Below are 21,592 nucleotides of genomic sequence, written 5' to 3'. Positions count from 1 at the left end.
GGGTTTTGTTGTGCCGTTAATGATTAATGTGCATATACAGTGCTGCTTCTGCATTCTCTGTGTTTTGAGAGAGACATTTCTTAGCCATTCAAGCGCAAGTCTTAGGTAACAATGTCTTTTTCTTTGCAGAAGGATCATTGTAGTCATTAAATAGTTAAGAATGACTTGCTGGTACATTTGTAACTGAAGTATCTCTTACTCATATGCGATCTTGTTATCAAGCTGCTAAAGCGTGAGTATTTTCAGCAGACATACCCTCCAAAGCCTGGTGGGGCAGGTAAGATGGATTTCCATAGCTCATCTAAAAGTTAGCAAGTAGGAGTGGTTTGCTCCTAGCCGTAGTGTAGCCTGGATAATAACAACGCTGGGAGCAGCTCTGACAGGAGCTCGCGTTCCAGTGTTTGAGTAACTATGCTCATTAAGACCTGGTCAGTATTTTATTAAGTGAATGACCTGTCTGTAGGTAAAACAGGTAAATACTTCTCTCTTGCTTAAAAGTGAGGTAGTTCAGTTGCCCTAGTAATAACTGCAGAATATCTTTCCAGATACTCTGGAAAGTTATTAATTATTTAAATTTTTAAAAAATTCAGAGTGGCCAGGCCATCACACACAGGGTGCTGTGAGGTGCTGCTTGCTGAGCGCGCCGGGACGATGCTGCATCAGTTCTGGGCTCGACAAACCCTCGAGCAAGCAGTACCAGAGGGTTGGTACTGCTCCCACAGGAGCAGTATGAAATAGTACCTATGAACAAGTTATTGTGAACCAAAGAATTTAATTGCAATACTGTCTTAAAAGTAAATTGGAATACAGGCAGCTGTGCAAGTATCAAAATTACTTGTTTTTTTCAGCAGCCCACTACTAGCTCAGTATTAATGAAAATGAAGACTGCGGCTCATTACTAGGAGTTGGAGCTTACATTATAAACTACTTCTTTGCATGTGTATTCACTATTTATTTTGCTGTAGTAAAGAAGATATTTGACAGGAGGTGTTGGTTAATTAAACTGTATGTCTTGGGTTTCACATAACTGAAATAGAAAATTATATTGATCCTTCTGCCCAGTTACCAACGTTTACAAATTCTCTAGCGCGTATTCTGTTGTGGCTGGGTGTCTCGTGCTGAAGGTAGATCTGATGCTGATAGGTGCTGATGCATATAGCCGGTGCTCTTTAACAGGAGTTTAAAAAAAAAAAAAAAGGGGGGGGGGGTGAAGGGGTTTGGGGGGAGAGCAGCAGTGTTCCATCGGATAAAGAGTTGAACGTTGGAAGCTCACGTGCTGCAGCGCGAAAGGGTTTGATAGTTCATGTGGGTATCCCGGAGGAGATTAACGTGCCGTTTGCCTTTATCTACAGCCACCCTCCCTTTGTCAGAGATGTGTGCAGGGCTAGTGTATACGATTTAAAAAAAAAAAAAAAAAAAAAATCGACTCGGAGGCTTGCCAAATGTGCGTTGGCAGCGCTACCTCCTGCCTCCCAAAAGCCTCAGCCCAGAAGAGTTGTTAAGGAAGAGTAATTCCCTACAGTCCTTGGACTGCCTCGGAGGCAGGGTCACTTCTCACCTTTCTGATCTTCGGGAAAATGCTGTAGTTTCACCTTTCCAAGGTAACGCAGCTTGTCAGGACCCCCCCCACCCCAACTTGGCAGACACCCCCCACACCCCCCAGCTTGTCCAGCCGCTGCTGCGGGAGCCGGGGGGGCCCTGGCTGCCAGCCGGGGGGGCCGCAGCGGCCCTTGCCCTGAGCACCGGCGCTGCGGGGGGGGTAACTGGCCAGAGCAGCCAGGGGGGCTGCTCCCCTGCCCCGCAGCACGGCGCTGCCCCGTCCCGCAGAGCCGGGCGCTGCCTCCCCCCCTCCCCGTGCACCGGCGTGGCTGGGCTCGGTGCGGTGCGGTCCCGGTGCGGGGCTGGCTCCTCGCCACCACCGCTCCAGCCCAGCCGTTCCGCCGGGCTGCGCCATGACCCCGCGGGGGCAGGGTTGCATCCTGAGCCTCGGCAGGTGCTGGGCGCCTCTAAACACCGGGAGCGGCGGGGGAGTGCGGGCGGGGGGCGCGGAGCGGGGGCCCGGCCGGGGCCGTACCCCCCTCCCCGCCCCGGGCAGGGCAGAGGGGAGCTAGCGGGGCCGAGCGCTGAGCCCGGTGCGGCAGCGGGCGGAGCGCGGTCGGCGGTGCCGCCCCGGGCCGGGGGTGCCGGGGAGCTGCGTGGCCCCGCCCGCCACCGGGCTCCTCCCGCGCGCTGCCGGCGCCGCCGCAGCTTGTCCCCCCCGCGCCACCGTCCGCGCGGCCGGCCGGGGTCAGGGGTCACGGCTGCGTCCCCGGAAGCGGCGGGAGGCGGTGGCGGCGGAGGAGGCGGGTGTCCGGGCGGCGGCGCCGGCAGTGGCCTCCCCCCTCCCCCGCCCCGGTCCGGCTCCCTCCCCATAGCCCCCGCCAGGGCAGGAGGATGGTGCAGAGCCCGCCCGCACGGCAGCCCCGCCGCCTCTGAGCCCGCCGCTGCCGCCGGGCCTGGACCCGCCCGGCCCGGGGGCCTCTTCCCCTCGGGGCGCCGGTAAGGAGGGGACGGGGCGGCGCGGGCTGAGGGGGGGCCGGTCCATCCCCCCGCGGTGGGCCCGGGCGCGGCGGCTCGGGGGTCGCCTACGTGCTGCTGGGCCCGGGAAGTCCTGCGGGCCTCGGCGCGGGGCCCGGCGCTGGGCCGCTCCGTGTCGGCGGGGGGGGGGGGGGGGGGGGCACGGCGGGGCGCTGTGCGGGTGGCTGGGGGCCGCACCTGCCGGGCCGGGCGGTCAGGGGGAGCCTGGGCCGCGCCGATCCGTTTTAACCTCAGTTTTACTTCTCTTCCCGACTTTACGTTTTGGTTTAATAAGGGGGTGGGCTTGGGGTGGTGGCGTCGTATCGGGGAAAAACAGTAAGAACAAGTAATTCTGGTAGTACTAAAAATATATCCCTTTCAAAACAGCTCCAGAATAGCGATCCCTCGGGTGGTGTTTTACTGCTTGCTCCATTACCCACGTTTTATTCACCTCTACTTTCTGGATTTCACTCTAAAGGTGTCACCATATTTTTAAGGATAAAATTTCTGGTGCATCATGCCTAGAACATGGCTGCTAGATACCGACCGTGCAATCCGAACCATGTATCGTAATCGCAGATCCGGACACTGGGAAACATTTCAGCCTGACAAGGGAAAAAGCAGATTACAGCACAGCTCCCCCCCCCCCCCCCTTTCTCTTTGTTTGCTTTCGAAGAGGTTGTCGTCTCTGGGGAAATTTATTGGCATGATTAGCTCTGTCGGTGTAATTATATAGGTAAATTTGCCCTGTTAAAACAAACCTTGAGTCTAGGTAACGACTAATTAATGATTACTCTCCATATCCTTATAAACTTCTGAGAAGTTTTGCAATTGGAAGTATGTCACAGGATGAAAGCCTGTTGTGGCAGGGTCCATCTTTCATGATACTTCATTAATGTGTTTTTGTAAATGGTTGAGTTACAGGAAATACATTCCGAGCCTTTTGCTTCGAGGTTGGATGTACAAAATGGTTCTAGGTTGGTCTACTGCCACTTCCATCTCCCTTCCCTCCCTCTGGTCTCCGGGAATGGCTACAATCCAGTTCCTGGTCGGCAGGTGTCCGCAGGGCAGGGGATAACTTTTGTAGGCAGGCTGAGCAGAGATAATTAATATTGAATTATGCCTGCAAGCCGGAACGCTCTCTGACCCCAGAGTTAGTCCCATCAGAGAGGATTAAGACCTTAGTAGCTTTGTTACCTCCCGTGATTCGAGGAGTGGCTCAAGGCCGGTGGAATGTGATTCTTCTTTCCGATGTGAAAGACAAGAACTTGAAATGCCGCCTAATAATACAAAATAAACACTGTGCTCTGTCAGGGGGGCAGAGCATCCGAGGGCATGAACAAACAGACCTCGGCGGCCTTTGTGTGAGCTGGATGCATCCGGCAAGAGACGGGAGGCTGGTACGTCCATCACCCCTGGCTGGGCGGCGTACCACAGGGGTGCGACTCCCTCCTGAAACCCTCCCGGACACTCTTCCTGCAGGTCTGTTAGCTGGGATCACCCCCTTTTTTTTTTTTTTTTAATTTAATTAAATAGCATAACATTTTTTTTTTGTAGGAATGGAACTGTTGTATCAAATAAGCCCTAAACCAAATATGAACAAAACTCCTCGGGGGCAGAATTTTGTTGCTTTTCCCAGGTCTCCCCTTGCCGAAAGCATGCTGGTGTTGGGAGCTTCATTTTTTTAAGAAGACCATTCCGACCTGTGAATTAAGCTGGTACTCAGAACTCCTGGCGTTTGTTTTGGAAGAAAACTTGTGTGTGGCCTGGCATGTTGGATTTTTTTAATTACCTGTCTGTAAAACGGGGATTGTACTTACCTGTGTCAGTTTGGGCTAAACAAATTAAAGTCCTGGCATTTTTTGACCAGTAAGGGTGAAGTACACAGACACGGGCAGTATTACTGCCATATCCTTGATATTTCAGCTGTTGCCTAAATCTCTTATTTCGGTCATTTTTGCTGCTGTTTGTATTTTCTTCTTCAATAGTGGCTGCTGGCTCTTTTCCTACTTCTCTTACACAGCCAGTGTTACCTTCTTTCTACTTCCAGAACTCTTTATTTTGCCATTTCCACTAAAGCTGCCATTTCCTCAACTTGTCAGTCATTTTCTGCTTGTAATTCAAGCTGTGTATCTGTCTGTGTCTCTGTCTCCTTACAGTTCTCATTACAAACAGTCTGAAGAGCCTTTTTCTGGCATTTTTCTGTACTTAGGCTGCTGAATTCTGTACTGCACTCCTGCATGGGTAGCGTTAATGAAGTCAACGATTAACCCCCTTAAACTGGTCACTAAACCAGTTTCTGGTTATTAAACTGTTTCACTTTTCATACTTACTGAGTAAAGCCCTTCCGTGAACTGCATTTGTTTGGCAATTTTCAGCACGATATATGCAGGATTTGATTTCTCATGGAACTTTCAACAGATCCTATAAAACGGAATCGTTCTGCTTTTGCCTTCCTCTCCCAGGTTCTCATGCTAAGCAGCAGTAACCAGAACAGCATTTTTTAATACAAACTCAAAGTCCTCAAGTCTAATATCATATGTTTTATTTTAGTCTGTATGATTATGTATGATATGTATGACTTTGACTTGCAAAAGTTGGAAGGTTCTAAAAATGCCCAAGCCAGAACTCTTGTATATGAAAGTGCGCTCTTTCCCATGGCAGGGCTCCCTTGGCAAACAGTGTTGCCTTTTTAAAGTTTGGCAGCAAAATGTCTATTTTCAACCAGCGGTTAAGTTTACTTTTATTTTACAGCTGGTTATATTTTTAAATCGTGTTTTTTCACTTTCAACAAAAGTCAGAATTTGGGGTTCATTGAACCAGGGAAAAAAAGCTTTCCTCCCATCATTTGTATTTCCTGGCTTAGAACTTTTCTACCCTTTTCTGGTGGTTCTCTCTTTTTTTTTTTTTTTTTTTTTTTAACTCAGCATTTGAAAAAGGTATTTGGAACTTGTTTGCATTTGTCTGGTTCTGCATACATTTTTCTTTTTAAGTGGTAAATTAAAATCAACTTGGCTGTCCCAGGAGCATCAGCTGACACGCTGTGCTGGTGTTTGTGTTAAATCCAGCACCGGCATTTTGAACTACAACATGTGTTTGTTGGAAGGGGCAGTTAAGTATCTGGAGATGTTGCATACACAGATTGAATAATGTTTGATCCACCTATTTTAGCTTTTATTTTTAAACTCGTTTTCTTTTTATTGTAAGTTTTCTTTTTTATATGAGAATCGTAGTCAGGAACTTTGGTGTTTGAAATTCAGTATCAATTTGATCCTTAAAATTTTCTGTAACTCTGAACAAATTACTTCCCTTAGCTTTGTTTTATGGGTAGAACTGAAATGTTTGCTGTTTATGTAGCTCTTGGGGATGTTGAAATGCTTAATTACGCTTTGAAAAGTGTTTTGAGAGGTGAAAAGAAACATTTCTTGCAATTATGAAGTGTTTTGCTTCGTTCTGTTGTTCCAAGTCTGCGGGCTCTCAGGCTTTTGTTAATAATCTGCCTCCGGACTGACTCTGTTATCAGAATTAACACGAGGAATCTCCTTTTCAACAGGTGGTGATGTCACTCTCCTCCTGTGCTGCCCAGCGTCTTCTGACTGTGCTCTTTGTATGTGCAAAGAGCCAGGCCATTTTTTCCTGTCATGCTTTTTGCTTCCAGGCACTAGGAGAATGTGGTTTCTATTTAATCAGTAAACATATTTATAGGATAAAATAGCTGAGAAGACTGTGATGAGCCACTGACTGGTTTGAGCCAATTCACTGTTCTCTCTCACTTGGGTGCCTTCTCCTGGAGCAGTCTTGGGGGAATCGGGGTGTTTGTGCACAGCGGGTTGCTGAGCTTCTGCTTATATTTGGTTGCAGTGGACTGAAAGATCTCGGGTGATGTTTTCATCGGCTTTCTTCCTCTGCATGTCCTGATTGCTTTTCTTCCTCTACTTTGTGAAGGAGACTGATGGCATTTACTATGAGTCTGTTTACTTTGCTTTATTTTTTTAACACTGAAGGACAGGAGAAGGGGGAAGAGGATCAGCTGGACAGAAAAAGTGCTCTACTCTGGAGGATTGCCCTCCCTTCATTCCTCCAGGAGTTAGCCCTGCGTGCCCTTCTGCTGCTGTTTTAGGTTTTAGGCTGTACAATTTCATCCCACAGGGTCTTGATACACTTCCTAGAAAGATTAACTGAAACAGCTGCAGATACTGGCACCTCTTTTTTTTTCCCCACAGATACTGGTATGGTAAAGTAAGTCTTCCTATCAGATTAGTGGGAAACCGCTCTTTTTCCTCCCAACTGCATGTTTTATGATAAAAATACTATGTAAAAAATCTAGATTAGCCTTCCCCAATTCCTGGAAGAAACTGACTGTAAAAGTTCTAGATAGTTTATGTAGTAGAAATTAGTAGTTTGTTTCAGGGCATAAAAAGGCAGACTTCTGGTAAGTTTAGAAGCTTCTGTTTAATTTTAATTTGTATTCTGTTTCCTTTCCCTTAAAAAAAGGAGGGGATAATAATTGCTGCTGCTTTGAGAGCCAGCAGGGGTTTTATTTTCAGTTGTAAGTTCAGCTGAGGTTACTTTTGCTAGTACTGTTAGATAGGCTGGTGATGTTAGGTTAGAGATCCAGGCGTTCTTATTAATTAGTATTTATAAAGCTTTGACAGACCATTTAGAACAGGTCCAGCCTGGCCTTGAACAATTCCAGGGATGGGGTATCCACAGCTGCTCTGAGCAACCTGTGCCAGTGCCTCACCACCGTCACAGTAAAGAATTTCTTTCTAATATCGAATTTAAATCTGCCCTCTGTCAGTTTAAAGCCATCGCTCCTTGTCCTGTCGCTAAAGCCCCTCATAAAAAGCCCCTCCCCAGCTTTCTTGTTGGCCCCTTTAGGTACTGGGAGGCTGCTCTAAGGTCTCCCTGGAGCCTTCTCCGGGCTGACCTGTCTCAGCCTGTCTTCCCAGGAGAGGTGCTCCAGCCCTCCGAGCATCTTTGTGGCCTCCTCTGGACCCACTCCAAGAGGTCCATGTCCTTTTTGTGTTGGGGGCCCCAGAGCTGAACGCAGGGCAGCAGGGAGGGTCTCACCAGAGCAGAGCAGAGGGGGACAATCCCCTCCCTCGCCCCTCTGGTCACGCTGCTGGTGACGCAGCCCAGGGCACACAGCACACAGCCGGCTTGCTGGGCTGCAGGTGCACATTGCTGGGCCATGTTGAGCTTCTCATCAACCAACACCCCCAAGTCTTCCTCCTGCGGGCTGCTCTCGGTCCATTCTCCACCCAGCCTGTATTTGTGCTTGGGGCTGCCCCAACCCAGGTGCAAGACCTTGCCCTTGGCCTTGCTGAACTTCATGAGGTTCACAGGGACCCACCTCTCCAGCCTGTCCCAGTCCCTCTGGGTGGCATCCCTTCCCTCCAGCGTGCTGACCACACCAGCCTGGTCTCGTTGGCAAACTTGCTGAGGGTGTGCACAATCCCACTGTTGATGTTGCCAACAAAGACGTTAAGCAGCGCTGGTCCCGATGCTGACCCCAGCTTCACAGCTAACACAACTCCAATATATTTTGCTTTACTGTTTTAGTGATTTAGGGGTTAGACATCAAGTTCGGTTTGAAGAGAAGAAAACCAAACTGAAGTTATTTTTGGTACCTGCTACTGTTTACTGTTCTTAAATGACAGGCACTTTCGTTTGGGATCCACACAGTTTCTTTGTTCGCGTGTTATTTATGGATGGTTTGCTAGGAAGATCACAGCTCGGTTGGTTTGTGTTTATGAGTGGTTTTCTGGCACACAACATTATTTTCATTAAAGTAGTTAACCCTGATGTGACCCATTTCCTAACCCCCATTGTATACTAGTAGTGGGGCATCTTTGAAAACATAATTGATTTATAAATAAACTGAACAGTGAAGATTAAAAGCGCTGTTATGTGCAATAAGATGTTCAGGCTTAGAAAACATGCGAGGTCTTCATGGAGTGCAATTGGGATGGGTTAGTGCTGGCCTGCTGCCCTTCTCCTCCACTCAGTTGTCCTCCTTAAGATAGTTCAGTGGTGGTTTTTTATTATTTAAACCCCTCCCAATATTTTTCTCCTCTAAACTGACTATCTTACATGCACAGCAAGAAGGGGAAACACTTGTAAGGAAAATTACATGATTTTAAGCTTTCTAGTGGAAAGATGGTAGCTGACATTATGGCAAGATATGTAAAAGTTGTCAGAAGCTTACTCTGATATTTGTAAAATTCATGTTTTGAGGTGTTTTTTTTTCCTTTTGGCAGCTGAATTTGACTTTGAATACCTGCTTTAAAACGGCATGCTTTTTTTTGTTGTTGTTTGGTTTGGTTTGGTTTTTTAATTGTTAGGAGTTCAATTCCTTTGATTCAGCCCCAAAATGGGAATTTAATACTTCTTCTGTGACTCATTTAATTGACTTACTGGTCTTTACAATAGACTTCAAGATTTTCTTTATTTATAATTTATTCTTGAAAAACTCATACGTCTATTTCAGAAGGTACCTCTTCTATATTCTTTCATATACAAATAAGGAGGCATTTAAAATATTACTTCTTGGAGGTTGCTGTGTATGCTCTTGAACTGTACTGGAGGAAGACTCCCAAAACTGTAGAGTAAGTGACTATTTCCTTGCTTTTTTAGACAGCTGCCTAATTCTGTGTCTGCCTGGGACTATTATTAATTGTTGTGTATTTCCATCCTTTACCATTTTTATCTTTTGAACTATATAACAGAATTTCCAGGGTTTGTAGGGCCTGATTTAAGAGCACGCTATGTCTCCAGTGCTTGTGGAGTGTTTCCCGATGAGTACTGTCAGCTGTACCTCTGCCTGAGCGTGGCATTTGGGTTTGATGTGTACACCTCAATACCGAGCAATTACTTTGGAGCTGGTGGCCAATGTTCCAGGCTGGCAGTTTTCATTCTTCCCGTTGCGCTTGAGCTACTTGCTAGGCTGACTGTGGAGATTTTTATTGCACAAGTATTAAAAGGCTTAGCCGGAGCAGAGGGAGGCAGGCAGCAGTTATTAGAGCCGCTTTCTAAATTATTTATTTAGCTAAAAAGTGAAATCTGATCTCGCTTGCCTGACCTGCCAGGAGGGAATAGCATTTGGTTTCTTTTTTTGACTTGGCGAAAAAGAAAGAAAAGTTTAAATTCTTTTCTTTCAGTTGTTCACTTACGCTGAGGAGGCTGTTAGTTACAAGCGGAGCTGGCTGAAGAAGGGATTTGTGTTGTGTTTCTGACCGGTCCCAACAGAAAGGAGGCGTCTTAAAGGTGTGGACAGTTACTGAGCCCCTAAAATCTAGCGGGAATATGGTTACGTGCCCTGATCCGTTTCACGAGTTCTTTGATAATTAGTGTTATTTAAGCACTTCATTTCGTTACAAAATCAGTAGTTCTTTAGGCAGCGGTGTGGAAACAGTCTTCGTTCTGGCTTGCGCTGTGTCCAATTGCTGTTTTCATGTCAGCTCTCATATTGAAATCCACAGTTGTTCCCTTTTCTCTCACAAATGCTCAAAATGTATATTAGGCTTCGGAAACGGCAGCTTAAAGCATTTTCTAATTGCTTTCAAAGCCGCTGAGTTATGGGAGCATATTAAGCGACCGGCGCTTAAAAGCTGGTGATCTCTTACATAAAAATATTAGCCCAAATATTTTTATATGTCTGCTTTTCAGCACATCCAGTTTTATGGCTGATTTTAGACCCTGTGGTAAACAAGCATGCTAATGGAGCTGTTGGAAGCCCCTTTAAAAAGGAATCACAGTGCTGTGGATGCTGTGGGTGACATTCAGCTTTGATTAAATGCTGTAATAAAGCCCTGCATCTGCGGTGTTATTTTCAAAAGGAAATTCAGAAGGGAACACTGAATACAACTCTGCTTTTGGTTTATCTTTTGATCTTTTTCCATCTCAACATGTGTCTCCAATGTTTCTAGATGGAGCGTTTGGGATTTTTAATAGGGCTCATTTAAGAAATTTGCTGCCAGTGGCAAGATAGGAGGCAGAACGTACAGAAGTGCGGCTCGTACCCAGCATGATCCTTTCCAACACCAGCTCTCCCTTTCTCTCTCACTCCTGCCTTCTTCTGACAGCTTCGCTGGCCTGTTTGGCCGTAGCACAGCTGGTCTTGGACACAGGTACAAGTTCTGGTAAGGTGCACATTTATCATGACTTTTTTTTTCCTCTCTTCTTTTTTTTTTTTCTTTCCTCTCTTCTTCTCTCCACCCTTTCTCTGCACTGCTCTTTTCGCTCTCGGACACATTCAGTATTTCTGTAAAGAGATGTTTGCAGCACCCAGTTGTTCTTGCAGATCAAAAAAGTTGCAGGCTTTCCTGTTTTTTGCAGAGTGGATAAAAACGGGTTGATGGTGCAAAATAGTAAACCCGGGATGTGATCTTGTGCTCTGTAGTGAGCACTGTTTCAGCACATTTCCCTGAGGAGAGCAAGTAGGTGTGTGTGGAGGAGACGGGGATAGTCAACATGCACAACTTGGTGCTGTGCTGTTGCCGCAGGACCTCGGGTCTCTTCTCCGTGAGTTGAATTTTCCCCTCTCTGGGGCACTTTTGCAGGTTTTGTCAATATTCCTTCCGTTAAGTATAATAGAAGCATTTCTGCCAGTAAAGTCTCGAGTATACACAAGGAAGCTGTGATCGTTGTACGTTGTGGGATCTGAAAAAGACTGTCTGAAAGCTTGTTCTCTCCCTTTCTCCTGCTTTCTTTTACAGCAAAAGATCAAATCAAAGATCACTCTCCCTTGCCCTCTCTCTGGAGACCTGTCCCCCTCTCATCCTCAGACTTTACACTCGCTGCTGTCTACATCTGGCTTGTAAATGACGCAGGCTTCTAATAAGAGTCAAAGAGAATCACCCAGACCTGCAGGGAGCAGAGTCCCTGCCTTAATTAAATGTTATCAGATCTGTATGAATGCTCACGCGTTAACCATTGCAGTGCTGAATTCTGTAGATGCTAGTTCTGAACATTTGCCTTTTCCTATGAATTTTGGGGATAAGCAACACATTGTTGGGAACAGTTACTGCCTTTCTTGTTCAGTTGGGGTTAAAAGCCTTTTCAGCCAGGATTTGAGGTAAGACAAAGATAAGAGGTTTGCTCGAAGCTCTTCTTTGCAGAGCTGCTGAAGCAGGTGCTGCAGAGCTGCCCTTTAACACTGGGCTGTTGACTTTTCGTTGTGAGTAGAGATGGGGAAGCTGATACAGTCAACTTAGTTTGGGTCTTTCTGCTCTGCACAAGAAAAGAAGATTCAAAAGGGGAATCGGACAAGAGATTATATTTTGGACAAAAATTACAGATAGAGTACATTTCTTCAGCATGGGTAAGGCCCTCTCTTTGTTTACAGAGTCTAGCAAAAGTTCTCTAGATCCTGCAAGAAGCAAATAAAGGAAGGAGGCTTCCAGCCTCCACCCTAATGCAGTTGTGAGGTGTTTCTGACCACAGGATTCTTGATGCAGAAGCCTAATTGACGTAGACAGCTTCTCAGGTCCCGTTTTGAAGGTAGAGGCATTTGGGGCTAGGAAAGGGGTAAAGGGGAACTTTAAGGCTTCAGCCACAGTTTTTAAAGTATGTGCAAAGATGTGCAAAGTTTGATCCATGAGCTGCCTTACAGCTCCGTCTGCACTGTAATTTGATGAACTAAAATATTACTGGAATTAAAGTGTAGCAGCATATATCCTGCCTAGGTGTGTGGGGAATGAAAAGAACTGGTTTTATTGCTTATCAGTGATACTTGGCTGTGCTAGAAGTTGTCCTCGTTTCTTAAAATCTGTTCCCAGGTGGCAGTTTCAGGTGCTGAGAAGGTGATGTCGAGCATGTTTTGATTTGTGCTTTCGAAGGCATACTGAGTCTGATGGCAATGGAAAGTACAAAGTCATAAAATTGAATCTCCTTTTACTATAGGATTCCATTTTTCTTTGTCAAGTGTTTCTCTTAGGTGAACTACCAGCCCCCACCCTGTAATACACACAGCCCAGTCACTCTGTTGTAATGTTCTTTGTTTTCAGGCGAACAATCAGAATAATGTTCAACATAAACCTGTTGGAGAACCTGAAGGTTTACATCAGCAGTCGACCACCACTTGTGGTCTTTATGATCAGTGTAAGCGCTATGGCAATAGCTTTTCTGACACTGGGTTATTTCTTCAAAATCAAGGAGATCAAGTCACCAGAAATGACAGAGGTAGGTACAAAAAGTTCCTGAGCTGAACAGTGGGAATACTAATTTGAAAAACATGCCCAAAGCTCATGAGTTGTTTGTTCCCCCCGCCCCCTGATAACCCTCTCGTGGGAGTGTGTGGTGTCTTATGGGAGTTGTCTTCATTTATACTTGCCTCTAATTTCACAAGGAAGGAGGCTATTGGGCTGAATGTTTGAATAGCCTTGTTTTATTTCGAGGATGAGGCTAAATCATCTGACATTGATCTTCCCTGCTATGCCTAGAGGCGTTTCTTTTTCTTGATCTGTTGTGTCAGCTAGCTTGTTTGTGAAACTTCTTCTCTAGTAGTACTGTCCTGTAATGAGGGAGACCTTGCTAGAAACTGCTCATCCCGCGAGCGTGGTGAGAACAGAGCAAGTTACTAGGATTTTTTTGCAGTTTAAAGGAGGATGTTCTGCTGCTGCGCTGGGCGGCAGTCAGGCGGGGGCTGGGATTGAACACATCTAACTTCTTTAAACAGCTTGCCCCATTGTTGAGATAGCCATGGTGGTATTTGGGCTTGCTTTGTGAGCGATGTCTTAAATGTTAAATGGCTCGGAACTGGGGGCAGGATGGTACACATCAAGGGCTGTGCCGCCCTGCCGGGAGACGGGGCAGCCAACGGGAAACTTGCTAATCTGGTTGAAATCTTCGTGTTTGTTTTAAGGACTGGAATACTTTCCTCCTGAGGTTTAATGATTTGGACTTCTGTATATCTGAGAACGAAACCTTAAAGCATCTCATCAATGATACCACAACTCCGGAAAGTACCGTGACGAGTGGGCAGGCGAGATCTTCTACGCAGTCTCCACAGACTCTTGAGGACTCTGGTCCGATAAACATCTCTGTTACGGTCACGTTGACGCTGGACCCGCTTAGACCGTTTGGCGGATATTCTCGCAACGTCACACATCTAAGTTCCACAATCTTTGGACACCAAATTGGACTGTCAGGTATGCAAAGCTTGACCTTTATAAATTAGAATGGTAATTCTATAATCAAATAAAAATTCTCCAGCTTATTATTGGTGGGATATATCTTTTGTTTAGAACATAGATGTGTTTCCAGATTTGTTGTGAGTGTACTCCTATATAGAGCCCTTCACTTGTTTGGCAGAAAAAGCTTTTCCCTGCATGCAGAATGGAAAAGAACCTGCAGGTCTGCCACAATTAGGCTTTGCAGTTTTAAATGATTAACCTAATGACTGGAAGGTCATTTTTAAGCCAACAAAGTTCCAAGCAGCAAAAGCTTCTGCGTTGACTATCTTCACTTCTATCTTGATAAATCTTCAATTCCTCAACTCGCCTTTTAAAGGCATTAATACATATACATTAGAGATCAAGTAGCACGTTGTCTAAAAAAAATAGCTTATATAAAATGCATGTGAAAAAGCTTTAATATCGAAAACAGCAACAAAAAAGTGGTTACAGTTTCTGTGGTGTGAAGAGACTGATCTGCTGTGTGGCTGCCCTGCCAGTAAGTTTTGATAGGAGATTGTAGAAACTGATAATAGAACGTCATTGAATTTTAGCTTTTAGCCAGGGTTGCATTTTATTCTAATGCCTGAAGGTGCCTTGAACCTCAGAGACCTGTGAAGAGACATTTAACACAGCTCTAAATCTGTATTACTGTATTTTATGTTGCTGTTGTTTTGTTACTGCTTTAAGAGCTATCAAATGCAAGTTCCATTTCCAGTAGCCTGGATTTATTTCCAGTGTGAATATGTCCACATGGAGTTAATGTACATTACTTGATCTGCAGTTCAATGTCTGCTGGCACCTTTTTGTCTACAAGGATATCTCCAATTTGAAAAGTAAGCACCAGAAAAAGGAAATGGGGAACAAAGTCTTTGGGAGGAGAAAGGCCAAAGATCTGTGATTTTACTTTCTAATAAAGTTCTCTGAACATGCGTGAATTCACGTACAAGTAGTGAGTTTTTCATTTCTGAAAGGAGTGTAATGACCCCATTTCTTCTGGGGGCAGGACAGAGTAGAAAGACCAGCAGCTGGGGGTTTTGTAGTTCGGTTTGTTTTGTTTTTTAACTTTCTTTTTGCTCTCTTTGATAGTGAAGATCCTGGATGACTTCAAAGGTGATGGTGGTGGTTGCTGCCTTAGTCATTTGCGTGTTGGCCTTAGCCTAGCAATCGTTGCTCAGATACTTTTGTGAACGAAAACAAGCTTTCCTTCTCTCTTTCTCAAAGGCAGAGAATCCCATGAGGAAATAAATATTACGTTCACCCTGCCGGCTGCCTGGAATTCAGATGACTGTGTTCTTCACGGCCACTGCGAACAGGTTGTGTTCACAACCTGCATGACGGTGACAGCAGCCAGCAATGTATTCCCTGTCACAGTGTAAGTGCATTTCAAACGCTCCATTATAGACTGGTTACTGATTAATTCCTCACCCGGGTCTCTGAGGTTGTTACTTCCTGATGAACATCACTGTTGGCTGTGGAAATGATGTACCAACCTTCCTTTCCCCACAGTAAAAAACTTGTCTTGGGACTTTTGCTGTTGTTTAGCAACACTAGATTTTTTTCAGTGTGTATTTTGAACTATAGCCCCTGTGCTGCCTGTGATTTAAACTTCACTGGGAACAAAAGAATCCAGGAATATTTGAGCAAGATACCCTATAATTTAGTTTCACTACCTTGTGTGAGAGTTAAGGCTTGACACTAAGATTCTTACCCTCTTCCCTGCCGAGATCAGCGTAAGCCGAGTGCTGCTTTGCTACCATACCCCGGCAGGTCCAGACCTCGCATCAAAACAGTTTCCCTTGGTTTTCTCTAGGCTCCCTGACACTATTCAATACAACTTGGAGAGCCACCAGGTGGATTCACATGATTTAGGAAAACCGCTGGTTTTCTAATGAAGCTGTGGGATGTCGACTTACTGGAACAATGTGCAGTTAAATTCTGATCTTAGTATAGGAATCACAGGGGGGGTTTAGACACTTTTGGTTAAGCTTTGGGTTTTGTTGTGGTTTTGGAAGGTCCAAACTAAAACCATGTTTTACGCTGCCATTGAGAAGACTGAAGTTAGCCGTACTGAACATGGAGAATGGTAATTGGGGTGCTAATTATTTCTGTTTTTCTGCAGTCAGCCACCACATTGTGTTCCTGAAACATACAGCAATGCTACACTTTGGTACAAGATCTTCACCACAGCAAGGGACTCTAATACAAAATATGCACAGGATTATAACCCCTTCTGGTGTTACAAAGGAGCAATCGGAAAAGTGTATCATGCTTTAAATCCCAAACTAACTGTTATAGTTCCAGATGTAAGTGCCGTGGTGGTTTTATATGTTATGTTGAATAAATGCTTAGCTCTGTTTTGATTGAATATGGTTCTGTTCATAAAATAGTCATGTTTGGTGCTGGTTGGCTATGTAGTGCAAGGGCTGAGTTGGGTGTGCTTTACCCCTGGTGAGTGTGATGGGCTTCATGTGGTCACACGGGCACGTGTCCCGTGTGCCTCGCAGCTTTTCAGAACTACAATTTATATTTTGAAATCGTTTGACAAAAGACACTGCCCATATATAGGAAGAGATTTCTAGTACAGATTTTTAACACAAGGAACATTTTGGCTCTTTGTGCCACAATTAGGAGTCACTTTCTTCACTACACCAGCTGCGTAAAGGGGAGAAAGTTGATTCATGAAGTAATTTCCATGTTGATATGATAATTATTGCTTTAATATAAAGTGCCAGCTATTGGTGCATTGTCAGTAAATGGTTTTAATTCTCTGTGCAGGACGATCGCTCTCTAATAAACCTGCACCTCATGCATACCAGTTACTTCCTTTTTGTGATGGTGATTACAATGTTCTGCTATGCAGTTATTAAAGGCAGACCAAGCAAACTGAGGCAAAGCAATACAGAATTCTGCTCTGAAAAGGTAAGTGTGTAATAACAAAATATTGACTCTGATAAGAAAACACAGTAAACCTCCTTTCTTACATAGTACAGACTGGTTTTTGTTATCTCTGGAGATATAGATTTAATTCCTTCTTAGACAGACATGGGTGTTTAATTGTGGAGAGTACAGACGAATGCTACAAAATATATATATGTGCTTTGTAGGTCCTCGGAGTTTATTTATCTCCTACAGAAATGGATTATTGCAGTTCAGTACATGCTGTAGTGCAGCTCCTCTGCTATAATTCTGATGTTGCTTACACCGTTTTGTATGAAGGATTGAATAGATGGCATTGAGTGGTTTTATTTATCTTTTATCAGAACAAACTGAAAACTGTTTGAATAAAACATGATACGTAATTCTAATGGTGGTTAATCAGAATTAAATTAAAACCAATGACAAGGTATTGAAATGGTCACTATTCATACTGCATTGGAGACCTGCACTTTTTGAAGGATTAAATATCAATATATTTAATTGTGAAGGAGAAAGCTAATGGCAGCTTTTGATCTTAATGATATTTTGTAGTATAAGCTGGTTTTGGGGCAGGTTGTTTTTGGCTTTTTTTAATTGATTATGCTAAGTACAAAAAAGACCTTCAGACTTACTTTGATTTCCTTTCCAAGTTAGACTCTTCCAGGTTCTTTGAAAAGGCAAGGACAGATATGCCAGCTGCATGGAGATAAGTAATATCACTGTTACGGGATTAAGAATTTGACTTCTAATTAAATGTTTTCTTTTTCTTTTGTTTAGGTTGCTTTGTCAGAAGCATAATCCATTGTCTCCTTTTACCGAGAATGACTGAGAACCGTAATCATTGCCTGCTGAACCCAGAATGGGTCTTAACACTCTGTGAATACATTATCTTGCAATGTTGGTTTATTCCAACCAAAGACATTTCAAGTGCCTGTAATTGATTTGTACATATTTATAAAGGTATATTCAGAATAGGTCAGATGACGCACTTGTTCCGCATTGTAGTGCGGCCAGAAATTTTCAGTCTTTACCTGTGGACATAGCCGAATGTTTGTGTAGATATGTTTAGTGATATGGCTACATATAGTCAGAGCAAGATATTTTTGTCTAGCTGCATCTGGGCAGGTTAAGATGCCTTTGCAAGTGTCTCAAACAAACCAACAGATCTTTGTTTTTTGCCCAATGATATGTACAGTGTGTTTGAAACAGTATGCACCTTTGATATAATACTGCATTTCCAAAGCCACCAATCTACTACATGAATTAAATGTGTATTTGTGTGGCCTAATACTTTCTTCCATTTGCTCCTTGCTTGCCAGAAAAGATATCAACATTTTAGATTTTTTTTTTTAAAGAAATACATATTCACATTTTAATATTGCTGTATTTAGGATAAACTTGTGCTTTTATTCATAGTAAAAAAAGTTAAGAAGTGAAGTCCCATTTAAAAATATTTCTTGCTGAAGAGGACTGTTTGGTTTGTTGGGGTTTTTTTCCTGGTGTGGTTTGGTTGTTTTTTTTTTTAATTTTCATTTGGCTTGCTGAATGCCAGAGAACCAGTCAGCATAGAGACTATCTGGAAAGCTTTCCACTTGGCCTCCCATCCACAGCCCTCAAACCAGGATTGTGCGTCTCTGCTGCAGAGCAGCTTTCTGTAAACTTTTTTTTTTTTTTCTAGAAAGTGAAACTTAATAAAAAGATGTATTGTATTAACAGTCTATTGGGGCTCCGCACAGCCTTGGGCAAGTGCAAATAATGAAAGGAAAAGAAATCCCATAGTCTGTTATAGAGCTTCACTTTGGGACTCTGCATCCATCTCTGAAGGGCAGCTGAAAATGACACTTTTATTAGCTTTGTCCCATTTCCATTTAATGCGGTCTACTCAGGGGAAAATGACAAGGATAAAACTAGGGCTGTTGTGATTAAGGTCAAAGAAACTACCCAGTAAAACATACTGTTCTTGTTGTCCATTCTTAAATCGGAGGGTTTGTTCTGTGCGTTTCTCCCTTTCCCATTCTGGCTTTTGCTGTTTCTTTCTGGCTTCTTACTGAGTTAGCCTCCTTCATTTTCAGGAGTCAGGGTTTTCCTGCAGACGTTGCCACCACTGCTTTTAAAAATCTCACTGGTTGCCTTAATTGACCTTTCATCTTGTCTTTCAGCTTTCTTGCCAGGTAGTATAACTGTAGGTCTGCATACATCCACACAATGGTTTTTTTCCTGCTCTTCCTTTTGCTTTACCCTACACAAAAGAAGAAATACAAGTCAAAATCTCCCAATTTTGTCTCAGTTATGCTGGCATAAGATTCTTACTTTATTACCTATAGACACTATTGAATGGTACCCTACCGGTTTGTAATGCATTAGACTTCAGTAAGCTCATGAGTCTTCGGAGTGTTTCAAGCAAAATAGTCACATTTTTCTTCGGAACATGTTTCCTTTATAGAATTTCAGTTATTTAAATGGTGTTAACTAACATGCGTTTTTCTCCAGGGATGTTAAGGCAAAGCTTTAAGAGATGGCCTAGTTTGAATTCTAGGGATAAAACGAAGCTTCCAGTTTTCTCCTGATGCTGCTATGGGCTAATACTGCTCCACTGAGAAGAATCAGTAAAGTCAAAACAGGTAGATGGCTTCTCATGAAAACTGTCTGAGCTGTTCCTAATTCATGCATACCCAGCCCTCTGCATTAATACTGACTTTAGGGTTGCCTGTGAGGGTGGCTTGATCTGGGGACCAAAGGCAGGAATAGGAAATGGGTTGGGGTGGTGTTGCATGGTCTGGAAATAGCTAGAAACCACCCAACATAACACAACTTCTTTAAAAAAAGTAAAGCCGAGTCCCTTCTGGTTTAAGCAAATTAAATATCAATCTGAACTGGGATTTGGTCTGTTGGGGGGGGAAAGAAATATTTTTATCTGGTTTTGCTATTTGATAATAAAAGGAGCCTGCTTTGCAACTTACCACCCGCTGTATTGAAGTACCCAGAAATAAGAAGACTACGACCCACAAAGGCAAAAGGGAAAATGTTAAGAGTTGCATTTTTTGGCCTTAGTTTACCCCTTTGCACCCCTGTATTGCAGCAGAGAGGTAAGGGGGTCCATCGGGTTGCAGTGCTGTAATACTGAGGAGTACTGGATTGTTCCTAGGCGCAATGTACAAAAGTTAAATGCAGCCAAACAGAAGAGTAAAAACTTAATATTAAAGTTCAGATCATATTGATCTTTCCTTTTTTGTTTTCTTTTTCTTTTTAACTATGACTTGAATCAGTTTTGATTCTATTTGTACGTGTTTTCTTGTTCTTAGAAAGCTGCCATTTTCTGTTGCGTTTTTCTTTGGCATTACATAGAAAATCTGAGCCTTGGTTTTCGACCCTCTGCAGGTGATTGTAGGGTGAAGATGGCTTTTTTATTTTGTTCTGACATTTCACTTGTCTTGTTGCATGATGATTAATAGCTGATTTGGAAATGACATTTCTCTCCTAGATTAATTTTGTGTTTGTAAGATGTGCATATTGCTTTGCGGAATAAAACCAACGAAGTTTATTCTGTTGTCTTTATTTGTACTGCCCAGTTGCTGTGGAGGTTTCATAAATCACCTGTGTTATAGGGACCATCGGAGGAAATTAGTGGTGTAAGTCCACAGTAGATTGGAATTTCAAACCCTTTGCGTACCTGTGGTGCAGTGAGCACCTTGCATAGACTTTTTTCTTTGTATATTGCAGTGTAGTGAGTGTAGCTGGTGCCCATCATGAGAAATGCAGAATTTTTGACCTAGACCCCTCTGTCCTGTTGCTGTTCCTTGAGGATGATCACTACTTCCACTGCTTCCTCACTACAAGTGCCGTGTAACTTCCTCAGCTGAACTGAGACCCGATGCTGAGTGTTTCAGGTGGCAGGAGGTGGCTAGGAGGACAGGTATGGATGGCTGTTGAAATGAAGATGATGTAACTTGCTAACTTCTAGAGCCAGTTACTGTGCAGCTGGAACCAGTTGCACCTGTGTGGTTTTGGTGCTTGAGGGAGCAGGAACAGCATACTTCGTTTTGCTCTTGGAAGCTTTTGAAAAGCCGTGTACTTGCAAGTGCAAGGAGGCCAGCTTGTCTGTCTTCTCTGAAAAAACAGTTCAAAGCATCCAAATGGTGCCTATTCAAATCTGGTGGCAAATGAGAGCATTGTTTAAAAGCAAATCTGTAACTTTTTAAAAATAATTTTTACCAGGCAGAGAAACTTAATAGAAAAAATTATTTTTGTAGATTTTTTTGTTTGTTTTTTTTTTTACACATCCCCTGGGCATGGCTCTAGGAAACATGGCTAGTTCTGAAATGTCTGCCCTGAACGAGCACCGCTGCCCTGTGTGAGCATGGTCTCAGCTTGGAACAAGTCTGTCACCACTTCAGTTAGCGAAGCAGTCTTTGGCCTCTGCTGAATTCTGTCCCTCAGCCAGCAAAGTGGAAGAGAAAGGCAGCTGGACACATATTCACTTGTTTTCTTAAACAAACTCTCTTTCATAACGCAAGCAGCCACTATTTGTCAAGTGCACAGTTCTGGTCAATGAGTTCTATAGAAGCGCCACTTCCTTGAAGAAACTCCTGCTTTCATAGCTCTTACTGCGTAGTTACACCAGGGTAAACTCACAGGAGGATCTCCGCCAAGTTCCCACTGGGGAAAAAAGTACTTGGCAAATCAAGGATTGAATTAATCCCGTTCTAAAGTAAAGGTGAGCAACCTGCTGCCTGGAATGTTTCCCAAGCCTCTTGGATGAGGAAAGTCTTGCTGGAATTTAGTGCCATTGCCTTAAGTCAGGTTCTTTCAGGGCTCCCTCATGCCCCTTGATAGTATGAACAGCTTAAAACTAGGTGTTTTAAGCAGGTGGTAGGATGCAGGGGGCAAAGGCTGGCTGTTTTGCTGATACTTCCAGGTGCTGGAAGGTTGGAAGGGTGGAG

At 43.9% G+C, this 21,592-nt stretch overlaps 1 protein-coding gene across 2 annotated transcripts; it reads left to right on the top strand.

Annotated features, from left to right (window-relative positions):
• The first annotated feature begins 1,475 nt into the window (after positions 1-1,475).
• TMEM248 (transmembrane protein 248) lies at positions 1,476-20,193 on the top strand. 2 transcript variants are annotated; one of them, XM_056353595.1, is made up of 7 exons: positions 1,476-1,601; positions 12,567-12,741; positions 13,424-13,709; positions 14,958-15,108; positions 15,856-16,039; positions 16,512-16,655; positions 17,430-20,193. In XM_056353595.1, exons 2-7 carry the CDS (start codon positions 12,583-12,585, stop codon positions 17,448-17,450), a joined length of 945 nt encoding a protein of 314 aa, XP_056209570.1. In that variant the 5' UTR covers positions 1,476-1,601; positions 12,567-12,582; the 3' UTR covers positions 17,451-20,193. The 2 variants fall into 2 exon arrangements, with proteins under 2 accessions (XP_056209570.1, XP_056209561.1); XM_056353586.1 differs by lacking the exon at positions 1,476-1,601 and adding an exon at positions 2,313-2,538.
• The last annotated feature ends 1,399 nt before the right edge of the window (positions 20,194-21,592 follow it).

Source organism: Falco biarmicus, chromosome 1 (genome assembly GCF_023638135.1).
Source record: "Falco biarmicus isolate bFalBia1 chromosome 1, bFalBia1.pri, whole genome shotgun sequence".
Lineage (NCBI taxonomy): Eukaryota > Metazoa > Chordata > Aves > Falconiformes > Falconidae > Falco > Falco biarmicus.
The sequence above is the reverse complement of the archived record's forward strand: the minus strand, read 5'-3'. Positions and strand labels throughout refer to the sequence as shown.